This window comes from Prionailurus bengalensis, chromosome B2 (genome assembly GCF_016509475.1).
Source record: "Prionailurus bengalensis isolate Pbe53 chromosome B2, Fcat_Pben_1.1_paternal_pri, whole genome shotgun sequence".
NCBI lineage: Eukaryota > Metazoa > Chordata > Mammalia > Carnivora > Felidae > Prionailurus > Prionailurus bengalensis.
In genome coordinates, this window is record NC_057349.1 from 13511460 (window position 1) to 13528283 (window position 16824).

General features: G+C 42.5%; 1 protein-coding gene across 2 annotated transcripts in view; it reads left to right on the forward strand.

Moving 5' to 3' along the window:
- DTNBP1 (dystrobrevin binding protein 1) overlaps window positions 1-16824 on the forward strand; it is a 133020-nt gene that overhangs the window by 35216 nt on the left and 80980 nt on the right. For both annotated transcript variants that reach the window (XM_043590776.1, XM_043590777.1), the window contains exon 6: window positions 9608-9740. In XM_043590776.1, the coding sequence (XP_043446711.1) occupies window positions 9608-9740 (133 nt within the window). The remainder of the gene's footprint in view (window positions 1-9607; window positions 9741-16824) is intronic.

Genomic DNA, 16824 nt, shown 5'->3' on the forward strand with positions numbered 1-16824 from the left:
GCTTTTTCTCCCACATCTGCAGTTACTTCCCATACAGACGGCTTGAACTGCTCCAAGTCTTCCATCAGGGTTGGAGTTACTTTCTTCCAAACTCTTGTTCATGTTGATATTTTGACCTCTTCCTATGAATCATGAATGTTCTTAGTGGAACCTGGAAGGGTGACTTCTTTGTTGAAGATTTCCAATTTGCTTTGCCCAGGTCCATCAGAGGAATCACTATCTATGGCAGCTACAGCCTTGTGAAATGGATTCCTTAAATACTAAGACTTGAAGGCCACAATGACTCCTTGATCCATGGGCTGCAGAATGGGTGTCGTGTCAGCAGCATGAAAACAACACTAATCCCCTAGTCCACCTCCATCTGAGCTCTTGGGTGACCAGGTACATGGTCAATGAGCAGTAATTTTTTTTTTTTTAATTTTTTTTTTCAACGTTTATTTATTTTGGGGACAGAGAGAGACACAGCATGAATGGGGGAGGGGCAGAGAGAGAGGGAGACACAGAATCGGAAACAGGCTCCAGGCTCTGAGCCATCAGCCCAGAGCCTGACGCGGGGCTCGAACTCGCGGACCGTGAGATCGCGACCCGGCTGAAGTCGGCCGCTTAACCGACTGCGCCACCCAGGTGCCCCAATGAGCAGTAATATTTTGAAAGGAATCTTTTTTTCCTGAGCAGTAGTCTCCACAGGGGGCTTAAAAATATTCAGCAAACCATGTGGTAAACAGATTTGCTGTCATCCAGGCTTTATTGTTCCCTTTAGAGAGCCCAGGCAGAGTAGGTCTAGCATAATTCTTAAGGGCCCTAAGAGTTTTGCTGTGGACTGGCTTCAACTTAGAGTCAGCAGCTGCATTACCCCTAACAAGAGAGTCAGCCTGTGCTTTGAAGCCGGGCATTGACTTCTGTCCAGCTCTGAAAGTCCTAGATGGCATCATCTTCCAATTGAAGGCTGTTTTGTCTACACTGAAAATCTGTTGGTTAGTGTAGCCACCTTCATTAACTACCTTAGTTGGACCTTCTGGAGAACTTGCTGAGCTTCCAGTCAGCACTATCTGGTTCACTTTGCTCTTTTGTGTCGTGGAGACGACTGCTTTCCTTAAACCTCATGAACCAACCTCTGCCGGCGTCAGATGTTCCTTCTGCAGCTTCCTCACCTATCTCAGCCTTCATAGACCTGAAGAGAGTCAGCGCCTGGTTCTGAATTAGGCTTTGGCTAAGGCGTGCTGTGGCTGATTCGATCTGTCCAGACCACTAAAACTTTCTCCATGTGGGCAATAAGACCGTTTGATTTTTTTGTCGTTCATGGGTTCATTAGAGTAGCACTTTTCATTTCCTTTGAGAACTTTTTCTTTGCATTCACAACTTGGCTGACTGCTTGGTGCAAGAGGCCTAGCTTTCAGCCTGTCTCAGCTTTTGGCATGCCATCTTCACTCAGCTTAGTCATTTCTAGCTTTTAAAAAAAAAAAAAAATTTTTTTTTCTTTAACGTTTATTCATTTTTGAGACACAGAGACAGAGAGCAACGGGGGAGGGGCAGGGAGGGGCAGAGAGAGAGGGAGACACGGAATCCGAAGCAGGCTCCATGCTCTGAGCTGTGAGCCCAGAGCCCGATGCGGGGCTTGAACCCACAGACTGCGAGATCATGACCTGTAGCTTTTGATTTAAAGCGAGAGATGTGTGAGTCTTTCCTTTCACTGAAACGCTTAGAGGCCATTGTGCAGTTACTAATTGGCCTCATTTCTGTATTGTTGTTTCTCAGGGAATAGGGAGGCTCCAAGGGAGGGGGAGAGATAGGGGATTGGCCGGTTGGTGGAACAGTCAAAACACACACGACTTTTGTCAGTTAGTTCAATTAGGTGCCCCGTCATCATGGGTGTGGTTCGTGGCATCCCAGAACAATGACAATAGTAACATCGAAGATTACTGATCACAGATCACCCACAATAATCATAAAAAAGTTTGAAATATGATGAGAAGTGCCAAAATGTGACATGAACACATGAAGTGAGCAAATGCAGTTGGAAAATTAGCACCAGTAAACTTGCTCAAAGCAGGGTTGCCACAGACTTTGAGTTTGTAAAAAAGCACAGTACCTGCAAAGCACAACAAAGTGAAGCTCAATAAAACACGCGGTGCTTGCATTGAGGTCTTCTTGAAGAGGGAATTCTGTTTGCTTAGAAGATACCTCTGGGGGCACCTGGGTGGCTCAGTCAGTTGAGCGACCAACTTCGGCTCAGGTCATGATCTCACAGTTTGTGAGTTCGAGCCGCGCGTCGGGCTCTGTGCTGACAGCTCGGAGCCTGGAGCCTGCTTCAGAGTCTGTGTCTCCCTCTCTCTCTGACCTTCCCCCGTTCATGCTCTCTCTCTGTCTCAAACATAAATAAAGCTTAAAAATTTTTTAAAAAGAAGATACCTCTGAAGTCTGGCTGGTTGGTTTTTATACATACTGCTAGTCTGAATTACCATTAGCATTTGAAGCATGCTGTCTTGGTTTTTACTATATTGCTGTTTTTTGTCTGATATTGATCCTTAGTAATGAACGACTAACTGTGGCACAGATAGCTGGTCAAATCTGGGAGTTCAGAGGCCTAGTATTTGTTGGCCTAGAATTGTTGGCCACAGAGAGTGTGTTGAAATTGAGACTTTTAGATAAGTAACTTAAATGTCTTGGAATGGGTGCTGATACTCTTTACAATAGGAAAATATCTTAAAGCCAGATTTGGTGGGCAGAGTCGTGTAAACATGTATCTAGATCATTAAGGTATTTTATGAAGTCATTTTAAGGAGTTTATGTATCATTCTTAGATATTGGAAACAGTGCTGTAAATGTTTGCTCATATGTTACTGGATTCTTTTATTTTTTGGTAGCCTCAAAAAAGTAAAATATCTCTTACCACCTGAACACTTTGATATGTTACAAAGCTTAAATAGTTAAGCAATAGTAAAAAAGTTTGAAAAACTAAGAGGGACTAACTGACCTGTATGCAGTCACAGGATTCCCCTAACTTCTTTGAACCTTGTGCTTTGTTGCTGTCAGATCTAACATCACATCCAATCAGTCCCTCCATCTTCCAGGCCACACAGCACTTTTAGTCTTGCTTCGTTTTCTAGGGCATCTAGAGATGCTTATTACAGAGTAACAGAATTACATGATGGGAGAGATTTGAACCTTTGATGATGCTTTTAGCTCCCTTATCCTATTGCTTAATACATATGACTTCTGATGACATGATCCCTTGGGAATTGTGAAGTGAGAATGGATAATTCCTTCATTTTTTTCTTTTTTCAAATGGATTGTGATCCCTTCATCTTACATAAGCCTGTGTAATAGATAATTAGTGGTAGTTTGTCATTTAAAAAGGACATGATAAATACTGGGAACTGGAAAATAACGGCTGTGGACTAGTCTCAGACCTAGGTTTGGATCCCAGTTTCGCAACTTCCTGTGAGACCCATGCAGGTTTCTTGGCTGCTCCAAGCTTGCTTCTTTGTCTGCAGAAAGAGAATGAGAGTACCTGCCTCCGAGGGCAGTCGGAGGGTTGAATGAGATGACACGTGTAAATATAGGACCCATTCCATGCTTAGCACCAATGTGGCTTCTACTGTGAGCCATGGGCTCTTTGTAGGCTCTGGGAATACAGCACTGACCAACACTGGGTGCCCCCCATCGAGATGCTGACTTTCTAGGGGCGCCTGGGTGGCTTAGTCTGCTAAGCGTCCAACTCTTGATTTTGGATCAGGCCGTGATCTCATGGCTCATGGGATCAAGCCCTGAGTTGGTCTGTGTGCTGATAGCACGGAGCCTGCTTGGGATTCTCTCTCCGCCCCCCCGCCCCCCGTCCCTCCCCTGCTCGTGCTTTCTCTCTCTAAATAAACAAATAAACATTAAAAAAGAAAAGATACTGACGTTCTAGCGGAAGTCTCTCTCTAGCCTTTGAATTTACAAAACCCCTGTTCTTTGACAGAAGGGTTTGGATAGATGTTATGCAATTTAGCTTGTCCTGTAAAACTGTGTAGAATGCAGTCACAGCATGAAATGTGTTGATGAACAGGGTAGCATTCTGCACATTGAGAGATCGTGAATAAGGAGACAAATGGAATGTTGTCAGCCAGATGCTGTACACGTTCTTCTTCTGAAATAACCACAGCATGCCTTTTATCCTAAAACTGGTAAAATGTTTGAAAAGTATTTGTTGAATTCTCTTGAACTTCCACTAGAGGGAAGCCTAACCCTATTCCTTTATTGAAGTTTAAAATGTTAAGGGCTCGTCTGAGTTTTCACTGTTGCTTAGTTTATTTTCAGTGACCTACTTTGAAAAGACTGTTCTCGTCATCCAGAAGAATTTGTGAATTCTTCGATAACAAAGTGCTGTAAGACAGTGACAGCCATATACTGAGCTTCTGTCTTTCTTTTGCTCCGACCTAACCTGATAACGTTGTTTTGCTTTCTTTTTACAAGTTGAGAGGGCGTCTGGCAGGGAGACTGCCACAGCTGCAAGTGTTCCGTGAACTAGATTATTTTATTGTTCAGGTTATTTCTGAGATTAGACCGATCAAGAGGCGTATTAACTCTCTGCAGACACCTTTTCATGTACTACAGAGACCTCGTTTGTTCCATAATGGCTTTTGCAAATTAATGCGCTTTTTAAAGTTCCTCGTTACCATACTGTCACTGCCGTATTATCTTAGTACATAAAAGAGTAATGGAAGCATTTGAAGAATCTTTCAAGTCTTTTAGTACCTGGCCTCTGTGACCTCTGGGTTTGCAACCAAAGAAGATTTCTTTCTTCCTTGAGGCTAATTAGTGTGTTAGAAAAGTAATCACTAAGTATGAAATCATTTTAGTGTGCCAGCCCATTCTTTGTATATCAGTGGTTCTGCTGCAGATAATACGTATTTGAGACAAATGGCACAAAGAAAAATTCCAAAGAGAATCGCTCTTCCTCTGGGACCATCTCCCCACAAAGATTTGTGAAGCTCTTTCCTGCACAGCTGTCAGGCATTCCCACATGGCTTTTCACAATAAAACTCCACCTATCTTTTCCACTGATCACTAAGTGAGACATATGCTGTTGTTACAGTGAGCAAAACGGTCAAGTCTGAGCTTCTTGTCGAGGTATGTTTGTGTCTGTGGAGGCCTGCTTGTGTTTTTATGTACACACGTTCTCTATGTGATTCATTTCGTAATGGGAAATGAGAAGGCTGTGACAGGGGCGTTCAACTTCTGCCATTTAGGTGTAGTATGCGATATTCAGAGGACATCATCCTGTATATGCTTGTCATTATCACTTAAAGGGTTTTTTTTTTTTTAAGTTTTTAATTGATTTTTGTCAGTACAGTGGATCTATGTTTGATTACTGATTTCAAGCCTGTTAAGAATTAAAATGGAAAATTCCCATTGTTCCTACTGTTGTAGCTCACTGATTTGGGCCTTATGTGACATACTGATGACAAAGTGTCATCGTGTTGTCTAATGCTTTCTAAGTACTCTGCCCATGTTTAATTTATTCTTTTTATAAAATTTAGCATAGCCTTCTAATATTTAAGTTAGAGGAACATGAATCATGCATTTGCTTTTTTGGTTATTTTATGTTTTGGTGGGATGGAATCATTCTTAGTTGAATTTGGTTTATATCCTTTGTATTAGGGGATACAAAGATACAAACATATAATTATTACCCGTAAGGCCCTCACTGATTCCTGAGAGAGAGGTTAGTACACAAATGGTTGTATAATATCAGAACATAAGTTCTGTGTAAGGGTCAAAGATGTGTGGAAGCTCAGAGGAAGAGAGAGCCCTGTGGCCCAGAGGAGGAGTAGCACCACCCCCGTCCCCCCCCCACCCCCCGGACCCCCCAGCCTGCAAGGGGAGCACGAGGTTGGGCAGTAGAGACAAGCAGAGGCATCTCAGGGGGACAGGTGGAGTCAGCGAGACAGGAATATGAAGGACTCATCTTGGAGTGATGAGTGGTCCTGAAGGTAAGAAGTGGTGAGACTGGAAAAGTAGGTTGTGGCCCCGGGAGGGGTGGAGTTATAGATTTCCGGGTACTAAGTTAAGGAGTTAAACTGGATTCTTAAAGGACTCGGGAGCCTTTAACTTTCCAAAGGAGAGAACATAAATATGGATTTGATGGTAGCAATAAAATGGCCCCCGAGTCTCCCAAGTATTCTAGATCTAGATTTGCCATTCAGAAACATAACGACAGGATGCTGTCATCCAATTAGGAAGGACATATGGTTTGTTTGTTTCTTATATAGTAGTTCCAGGTTGTTACTAAGTCAGTCAAGTGTTTCACTTGGTCGCTATTTTATTAACCCAAGTGTGATCTGGCGTGGCAAGTTTCATATGTATCTAGAAGAGAATTTCTCTCCATGAGAAATTAATTGGCCTGCCTGGGAATCAAGTCATTTCATTCAAGTTCCCAGCCTCATTAGCTCTATAGCCAACCAACAGAGCTAGACTCTAAATACAAATTGCCAGCTGTCCCCCCTCCCCTCCAAAATTATACACACACACACACACACACACATATGTATATATATATATCTTCAAATATAGAATAATTATTGCTTCCATTACTTATTTTCTTTTTAGCAAAATCATTTGAAATTCAGTCCTCCTCACTTAAAAGGGATCTTAAGTCTAACAACATGGTTTAGAGTATAATTTGTAGGTATTTAAGTTTGCTAGAAAAAAAAGAAACTTTTATTGATTTTTTGGGGGGGGGTCTTTTAGATCCATAGGTGTTTATAACATGATCATTACTGGTCTACAAAATTACTAGTTTTAAATGACCTTTGCAAAACTTAGCTAATTTTTATACATTTTTTTCCCTGCATTTTTTATAGTCAGTTTTAAATTACTTACTGTCAAATGCTAAGTTAGGTATACTTTGTATTTATATTTATCTGTAAGTATACAGTATTTATATACTTTACCCCCCTGGACCCTTTTGACATCTTTGCAAGATGTGAGTTGTTAGCCCTTTTTTCACTGATGAGATGTCTCCCCTCATCTGTCAGGAGCAGAGCTGGGTTTCCAAGCTATGCTTCAAAGCCCTACTCCTGACCAGTCCCCTGTAAGCTAAGGATGACAAGGTAATGTGCACGATGCTGTAGGAACCGAGTAGCTTAGAGTTAAATGGATTCCATATTAAATTTAATTATTCTAGTTCTTATCACTAATCAAAGTGAAATAGCCGTTTAAATAATCCTATTAGCTATGATCCCCTTTTAAGACCCTGTCAAGCTGGTTATAACAGAATGAGCTGAATATTGCTTCTTCAGGGCCAGTAGTACCAGCTCTGACACTAAGGCTCCTATTAATTTTTCCATTTAGTGTAATAACAGAAAATAAACAGCAATGAATATAATAACATTATTTTGCTTGTTTTCCCCCCGTAAATTCACTATGTACTGTTCAAATCATTATTGAAAATCTCAGATTCAATTCCTCATTGATTGACACTTAGAGTTTGCATATTGTTCGAGGTAAGGCTTTCCATAATCATATATATTAACAGTCTTTTGTAGCCCCTGAAGATACATTCAAAACTGTTATGAACTGCATTATCATCAGCCCTTTGCAGACTTCCCAGTGCTTGACAGTGTATCAATATAAGTCAGTACCTAAAATGTCTTTGAAGAGGAGTGCTAAACTGTCATCACGTTTGTACTTTTCAGTAACATTTTATTTTCCACCCCAAATCCGTGTCTTTAAGCCCTAAGCCTTACCAAATAGAAGAGGAGGGAGGTTTTATAGATAGCATAGATATTTAGTCAGATCTTTGGATCAAAGATTAATGACACAAACAGGCCAAAATTTGCATCCTAATAAACCTAGAACTGCAAGTTGAAATTTGAGGAGTTTGCTTCCAACCCAGATGCCAACAAAGCTTATTTGGAAAGTCCTCAAAGTCTAGTGGCTATGTGAAGGAATTCGATGCACAGAAATTATAACTGGAGAGCGGCACAGCCAGCTTACTCCTTGTCTGCTGCCCCTTGCCTTCCCCACTGGGTGGCTGTGACTTCCAGATTTGGGAGTCGGTCTCTTGCCGGACCTTTCCCTCACTCTTCATCATCTGTGTTAGAGGCCACTCTTTTGAGTTTCCCGAACATCGCATGTCTCGCTCTGCCAGGCCATGTTGTCTCTGAAATATGTCTCCCCTCTAGTTTAAGCTCGAGGGGCACAAGGACTGTCTTTTTCATCTCTGTATCCCAGGATCTGGCGCATGTAGTATTTGGTAAGTGGCCGCAGTGCTGTTTGGGTTCTAACATCTTTGACGTCTAAAACTTCTCTGCTGTCTGAGAAGACAACCAGATTCTCCCTTCTGCAGCTATGCAGTCTTGGTTCACTTGGTCCCCTATCAATTCAAAATGACTGTTGTGTAAGAGAGACTCGGTTCTGATTCCCAACTGCCCTTCAGTAGCTAGGTGACCTTGTGCAAGGCAGTGAATTAAATTCTGCAGACTTTGGTCTTGAATCTTTTTTTTTTTTTTTAAATTTTTTTTTCAACGTTTTTTATTTATTTTTGAGACAGAGAGAGACAGAGCATGAATGGGGGAGGGGCAGAGAGAGGGAGACACAGAATCGGAAGCAGGCTCCAGGCTCCGAGCCATCAGCCCAGAGCCCGACGCGGGGCTCGAACTCACGGACCGCGAGATCGTGACCTGGCTGAAGTCGGACGCTTAACCGACTGCGCCACCCAGGCGCCCCGGTCTTGAATCTTTTAAATGAAAGATGTGACTGCATAATCTCCATGTTCCGGTGAAGCGGAGAGCTCTGTGGCCTTAGAGGCACAGTAGAGACCGGTGGACTGGTGGGCAGAGCTGTCTCTTCCCCACCACCCGCGACCTGTGCTTACTGAGCACCTGTCCCTTCTCTGCCGTGACTTGTGAAGATTGACGTATATCATTTGCCAAGGCAAAACAAGTGCTCTGCTCATGTAACTTCGAATCTCGAATTTTAAATCATGCTTGGTATAATTTGTGTTAATTTTAATTTGCCATATTCTCATTTGAAAATTGATTATTCACATGTGGTAGATGGGATCATTAGGATATCACATGAGATAAATCACAATGCTCTGTTGCCTCCTCATCCTGGTTAATAGCGTATTTAAAGTGTGTTGGAAAATTACGTCTTGGAAATGAAATCTAAAAAGAAGCTCCAGGGGCGCCTGGGTGGCGCAGTCGGTTAAGCGTCCGACTTCAGCCAGGTCACGATCTCGCGGTCCATGAGTTCGAGCCCCGCGTCGGGCTCTGGGCTGATGGCTCAGAGCCTGGAGCCTGTTTCCGATTCTGTGTCTCCCTCTCTCTCTGCCCCTCGCCTGTTCATGCTCTGTCTCTCTCTGTCCCAAGGGTAAATAAACGTTAAAAAAAAAAAATTTTTTTTTTAAAAAAAATAAAAAGAAGCTCCAGACAATTTGAAGTGTATTTTAAAGTGGGTCAGTGTGTTTTATTTTGCTTCAAGAAAGCTTAACAGAGAATCTTAAATAAAGGCAAACCAATTTCAGCTTTTAACTTTTGGACATTTTTTTCTTTCTTTTCTCCATGATCGAGGATTCTGATTGTTTTTGTTTTTGTTTTATTTGCACCTTATGTACTTCCAGCTCATTTAGAGGCTAGCTTTGAGGAAGTAGAAGACCACCTGCTGAATCTGGAGAATTTATGTGGACAGTGTGAATTAGAAAGATACAAACATATGCAGTCCCAACAATTGGAAAATTACAAGAAAAAGAAGAGGTGAGTTTGCAAAATTGGTCAACAGTATTCATTTTACGTGCTGTTCTTTGTAAGTTTGGGCTGATGAAAGACAAAGGTCGCAACTTGTAAAGCTCATTAATAAGCTTTCCAGAACATGACATATACATACATATGAATTTTGGTACCCCTGTCTGTTGCCATTTTATGGAGATGGGCTCTGGAAAGCTAAGGATAGGATAATTGGGGCGCCTGGGTGGCTCAGTCGGTTAAGTGGCCAACTCTTGATTTCGCCTCAGGTCACGATCTCACGGGTTCTTGAGTTCGAGCCCCGCATCAGGTTCTGCTCTGACGTTGTGCGGAGCCTGCCTCAGATCCTCTGTCTCCCCTCTCTCTGCCCCTCGCCCCCTCAAAAATAATAAGTAAATGTTAACAAAATAAAAAATGAGAGGGGAGCAGAGCAACAGGCAAAGCTTTCCCAGAAAGCAGGAGCCCTGACCTCATTTTCTCCCAGTGGCATATCTGGAACTGCCTTTTTCCTTTTCTTTCTTTTCTCCTCCTTTATTATTAGAGCAGGAAGAAAAGGAATCAGAGCCCAGGCTGTGGAAGGAGATTCGTTGGGTTTGAATCTCTGCTTTGTCACATTCTGGCTGTGAGACCTGAAGCAAGTTAGTTGATCTCTTAGCCTCAATGTCACCAGCTTGTAGTGAGGATAATAATATACCAGCTTCATTGGGTTCTTGTGAGGATTAAATGAGGCAGTAGTTATCAAGTGCAGAAAGTGCTCTGTAAGTATTAGTTATAATCAGGATTGTTGTCATTGGGTTGATGTGAACTAGATGCAGGAGAGAAGCCCCAGGGTGACAGCTTGTGGAACCAGCTACAGCGTCCCGTGCAGTACCACCTGGGATAGGGTTGGAAGGTCCATGGGCGGTCCACGGGCGGTCCACGGGCAGTCCACGGTAGCTGACAAGAGTGCCCAAGACAGTCCACCATCTGCCCTGTGCAGAGCGAGGAGTGGAGCTTTGAGGGGGTTTGCGATAGGTGCAAGGAGACAGAAGTCATGGGGTTGGAGTCAGGCTTAGGTCGAAGAGCAGACATAGAGGGAAAGGGAGAAAGATGGGTTAGGCGGAGCACCCTATTGATTTTAAGATTATTGGTAAATTGAGGGGTGCCTGGGTGGCTCAGTCGGTTGAGCGTCCGACTTCGGCTCAGGTCACGATGTCATAGCTCGTGAGTTCGAGCCCCACATCGGGCTCTGTGCTAACAGCTCGGAGCCTAGAGCCTGCTTCGGATTTTGTGTCTCTCTCTGTGCCTCTAACCCACTCGCATCCTGTCTCTGTCTCTCTCAAAAATAAAAAAACATTAAAAAAAAAACACTTAAAAGGTTATTGATAAATTGAGTAGTTCTGGATCTAGGGTGTGGTGATTATAGGAGGAGGGTGTTGTTGACACCCACAGCAAGTGCTGTTCACTGGAGTGCAGGAAGTAAGAAGGGGAAGCTGATATATAGGTACTGTAGATTATCACACTGATGTCATGGTTTTCTAGAATAATGCCAAGGGATAGAGCAGAGATGAAAACTGAGTATTCAGAAATTTTCAGTCAGGTCCTTGTGTTCCATCCTAGGGATGGGTCTTAAGTGTTACTGAACCATAAGGATCACCTGGGTGGTGTTTAACATGGAGACTCCTGGACTCCATCATTGGACCGTCCCAGTGCCAAAGGAAATTCCAGCGGTTTTGCTGTAGACAAGCATTCCAGGTGATTCTGATATGCGCACTTCAGGGAGAGACCTTTTGAGAGACAACCAGGAGGAGGTGGGATTGGGTTGTGTGCAAGCTCTAAATGGAAGGGCTTCAAAAGGAGCTCCAGAGGGGGCTGTGAATAAAATTGTTTGCAGAAGTTTGTAAGTGTATGAATTTTTCTGGAGGTGCTTTCTGTAAATTGCATTTGCCTACATAGATTACCAGAGTGTAGGTGGCAGCATTGAGTATGGAGTCCTTGTCAGAGAAGCGACTTTGGAAGGAGTGGGTGAGTACTGGGACCCAGGGGGTTTCAGACTGAAGCACTGGGGCAGGAGAGATGAAGAACTTTCCCTCAAGAACAATAGAGCAGGGGCGCCTGGGTGGCTCAGTCGGTTGAGCGTCTGGCTTTGGCTCAGGTCATGATCTCACAGTTTGTGGGTTTGAGCTCCTCGTCGGGCTCTGTGCTGACAGCTCAGAGCCTGGAGCCTGCTTTGGATTCTGTGTCACCCTCTCTGTGTGCTCCTCCCCCACTCGTGCTCTGTCTCTCTCTCTCTCCCTCTCTCAAAAATAAATAAACATTAAAAAAAATTAAAAAAAAAAAACAATGGAGCAGAGTTAGAGATGGTTCAGCTGGTCTACAATTTTAAATGGAACAGTAGGGAAATACTCTGTTGTGAGGATGTTAATCATATAACTTAAGTTTATTATAACACAGGTTTCAAGGAGCCTGGTAGGAAGGCTTAGAATTTTGAAAGGACATTTTTGCTGGAAGTTGGGCAGTTTGGGTGCAGGTCATGTGACCCTAGGAGTTACATGGCTTCTCCATCTGTAAAATGGGGAAAACAATAGGACATCATAGGGTTATTTTAAGGATTCAGTTGGTGTAGTGCTTAGAATAGTGCTTGGCACACGGTAGGTGCTATGTCGGGTGGCCAGTGCTGGCTGACTTACAGGAGTACTTGTTCAACTGTGAATAGAAGGGTATTCCGTATTTTTATGCCGTTATGTTTTGTAGCTACTTGAACACAAGAATTATATGAGCATTGTGGTTTTTCTATCCATATGCATTAGGATTATTTGAAACACCTTATGTGATACTTTAATATGTAAAATTAAATTTCAGGTTTTCCTAAGTTGGTTAGACAGAAGAAAGTCATACAATGTGGAACAATGAGATTTTATATCATTCTTTTCTTCACTTCCACCCAGTGACTTAAATATATTTTAATTAGTGCATTCTAATTTATATATTATAAAACGAAAATTAACTTTAGTGTTTGGAGAGCAGCATCACCTGCCATTTAAATGAAAGCCAAAGTGCACCGAACAGGTCCATTTCACGTAATTGAAATGACAGAGTGTTCGTCTTTCAAGAGGTAGAATTGTGTAGTACCAAGCGTGTGAGAGGACCCAAGTCCTGACTTCCGTCAGTTACCAGCTTGGGCGCAAGCCATTCTTCCTTTTGTGTGTTATCCTGTTGTAAAGCTTTCCTTAATCTGGAACCTTCTTGATGAGCGTCTGAAAGCCTTCTAAACAAAAATTACCTCTTTTTAATAAACTTAGATGTGATAAACAGATTCGTTGGTAAGCGCCTGTTACTCTGAAATACCTAGGAAAAAAATAGCCTGGCTATGAGTTCTCCAGTTTATGATCAGTGGCTTGAAATCTACAGGTAAAATAATGGTAAATATTTCATACTCTGACAGGCCACATTTTTAAAACTTACAAAATTACTTTCTATTTCTCAAGGACAGCATCAAGTTAATGTAAAATGCCTTAACAGTTAAACCTAAGTTTTTTGGTGAGAAATTTCAAAGGTGAGAAGTTTAAATTAACTTGTACTTTGAGTTTCTGAGACTTTGTCTAAAAAAAAAAATTATATATACAGGTATTTATCTGTTAATACTTAATAGTATTTTTATAACATATCTATTAATAAGTGCCAAAGTATTTTGTATCTAATTGTCTAGTGACAGTGCCTTGTGATTTAAAGTTTTTTAATCCTGAAATGATGATTACTATGGCTTTAATTCAAAATTATTAACAGAAATACAGTCTGTTTTGGTTATTGTGGAAAGTTCTTGAAGACCTAAGCTTGAATTTCTCCTCTGCTATTTGCTGCCTGTATGACCTTTTGCACATGACTGATCTTTGGCTTCCCTATCTGTAGAGATAATGATCCTTTCTTGCAGGGTTATGGAAGATAAGAGACAGTTTTGTTTTGTTTTAAGGGCCAAATAAAAGCCTTGCACATTTAACTCACAGAATCACTCATAATTCTCAGTTCTAGTTAACTTTCTAAATAAAATAGTGGAAATGTTGAGTATGAAACATTGCTCAATACTATTTATAAACTGTCATCTTTCTGAAACCTTTAACCTATTTTAATAAGCATATAAAAGGATGAAGTCTTTTTTTCAAAGAAATTGTTTTTGAAGCAATATATGTAGTCAAGCTATACACACACAGACACACGCATACATGTATACCTAAATACATATAGTTGATTAATTCTTGGTGGTAGGAGAAATAATTTGTTTGGATTGACAACACTGAGAAAGTAGAGCAGTTTTATTCAGTCAAGATTCAGATTGATCAAAATCGTCTTTTAAATAACCATGTACGACATTTATTATTCAGAGATGTTTTATTTATATTTCAGCTTCTTGGTTACTTCAATCTTGTATCAAAACTGGGAATGTGGGGCGCCTGGGTGGCGCAGTCGGTTAAGCGTCCGACTTCAGCCAGGTCACGATCTCGCGGTCCGTGAGTTCAAGCCCCGCGTCGGGCTCTGGGCTGATGGCTCAGAGCCTGGAGCCTGCTTCCAATTCTGTGTCTCCCTCTCTCTCTGCCCCTCCCCCGTTCATGCTCTGTCTCTCTCTGTCCCAAAAATAAATAAACGTTGAAAAAAAAAAATAAAAAAATAAAAAAACAAAAAAAAACCTGGGAATGTGATGAAGGCTGCCGTAATGACACCAAAGTAGTTTAAATTGATACAGATCTTCCATGTAACACCATGGGTTGAACACAGTTACTTGTTTTCACTGTAACTTTACAGAAACTTTACTTTTTAAAGTTACAGTTCACACAAACAGAAAGACTGTAAGAGGAAGTGGCAGCAGATAAGAGGCGTTATCAACATTTTGGAAAACAGGAAGATAAATGAGGAGCAGTAGCTGACAGCGGGGCAGGGAGGGATGTAGAAGGGCCCAGACGTGAAGCATCTGGTGTGTCCCATGGGATTCTAGAAGGGCTCACGAAATGAAGGCACCTGGAACCTTGTGTTGGAAGTACACATGTGGAGAAGATACCCCCCCTCCTCTGCTCAGCCTCATGGTCACCCCAGCCCCAGCTCATCAAGCCACATAAGGTTGTTCCTGAGAGGCCCCAGATTTCGAGTCTAGACACGTTTGAGGGCAGGTGAAGATACTGTTACAGTTGGCCCTTTAAACAACGTGGTGATTATGAGCGCCAAGCCCCCACACGGTTGAATACCCCTGTGTAACTTTTGACTCCCCCCAAACTTAACTGCTAATAGCCTACTGTTGACCAGAACCCTTACTGATAACATAAACAGTTGATTAACACCCATTTTGTATGTTATATGTGTTGTTATCTTTTTGAGAGAGATGACCCCGTGGCAAGCAGGGGAGGGCAAAGGGAGAGAGAGAGAATCCCAAGCAGACTCCACTCTCAGCTCGGAGCCTGAAGCCGGGGCTCCATCTCAGGAACTGTGAGATCGTGACCTGAGGAGAAATCAAGAGTCCAGTACTGAACCAACTGAGCCACCCGGGTGCCCCTGTTTGTAGGTATTCTATGCCGTATTCTTACAGTAAAGTAAATGACAGAAAAAAAATGTTACTAAGAAAGTCATAAGGGGGGCACCCGAGTGGCTCCGTCGGTTAAGGAGCCACTCTTATTTTTGGCTCAGGTCATGATCTCACAGTACAGGAGATCGAGCCCACCACCTTGGGCTCGGAGCTGGGTGTGGAGCCCACTTAAGATTTCTCTGTTTCCCTCTCCCACTACCTCTCTTCCTGCTTGTGCTCGCACGCTCTCTCAAAATAAATAAAGATTTTTTTTTAAAAATCATAAGGGAAGAGACATTTACAGTACTGTACTGTGTTTATTTTCAAAAATAATCTGCGTATAAGTGGACCTGTGCCATTCAAACCCGTATTGTTTAGTGATCAACTGAAAATTGAAAACAGAGAGGTCAAGTGAAAGTCTGCGTATCAAACGGTAGGGCTGTTTAGGCCTCTTTCCTCACTGGCTCCCAGAGCTCTGGGAGCCAAACTTTCATCCCCTGTGCAGATTATTGGAGGGCTCATCTGAGATATTGACCAGCCCAAGAGGAGAGACCTGCCCGTGTGGGCGTTTGGGGGAGTGGTCTGATGAAACAGCAGGGTCCACACCTTAGCACCCTCCCGTGCTGAGCTCCGTACTTGTGTACGTGACTTCCAGTCGGCTTTGTCATGCTTCACTCTTCAGTATGAATGGACAGCTGAGGAAGAATATCCAAATGAGGAAAGCTCCCAGAGTGAAAAGGGGCAAAATAAATAGGAAATAAACTAATAATAGTTTGTGATGCCTTGTAAGAGACCATTTTGCATTTATGAGACATGAACAGGATGCTACAGAAAAGAAAATAGAGAACATGAAAGAGCTCTTAGAAATAAAATATATGATAGCAGAAGTATAGAATTTCACTTGAAGCATTGAGAGAGAATGATCAGCCTCTGCGTAAGAGAATAGAAAAAAGGAAAAGCTGGGTGCCTGGGTGGCTCAGCCGGTTAAGCATTGGACTTTAGCTCAGGTCATGACCTCAGTTTGTGAGTTCAAGCCCTGCATCGGGCTGTGTGCTGTGTGGATCCCACTTTGGATCCTCTGTCCCCCCTCTCTGCCTCTTCCTCACTCGTGCCTCTCCCTCCCTCTCTCTCTCTCAAAAATAAATGAATTTTTGAAAATTGAAAAATACAGCAAGATTGGAGCACCTGGGTGGCTCAGTTGGTTAAGCTCTGACTTCGGCTCAGGTCATGATCTCATAGTCCGTGAGTTCGAGCCCCACACCGGGCTCTGTGCTGACAGCTCAGAGCCTGGAACCTGTTTCAGATTCTGTGTCTCTGTCTCTCTCTGGCCTTCCCCTGCTCGTGTGCGTGCTCTCTCTCTCTCTCTCTCTCTCTCTCTCTCTCTCTCTCTCTCTCAAAAATAAACATTAAGAAAAAAAAGAATTTATTTTTTATTTATTTATTTTTTTTTAATTTTTTTTTTCAACGTTTATTTATTTTTGGGACAGAGAGAGACAGAGCATGAAGGGGGGAGGGGCAGAGAGAGAAGGAGACACAGAATCGGAAGCAGGCTCTAGGCTCTGAGCCATC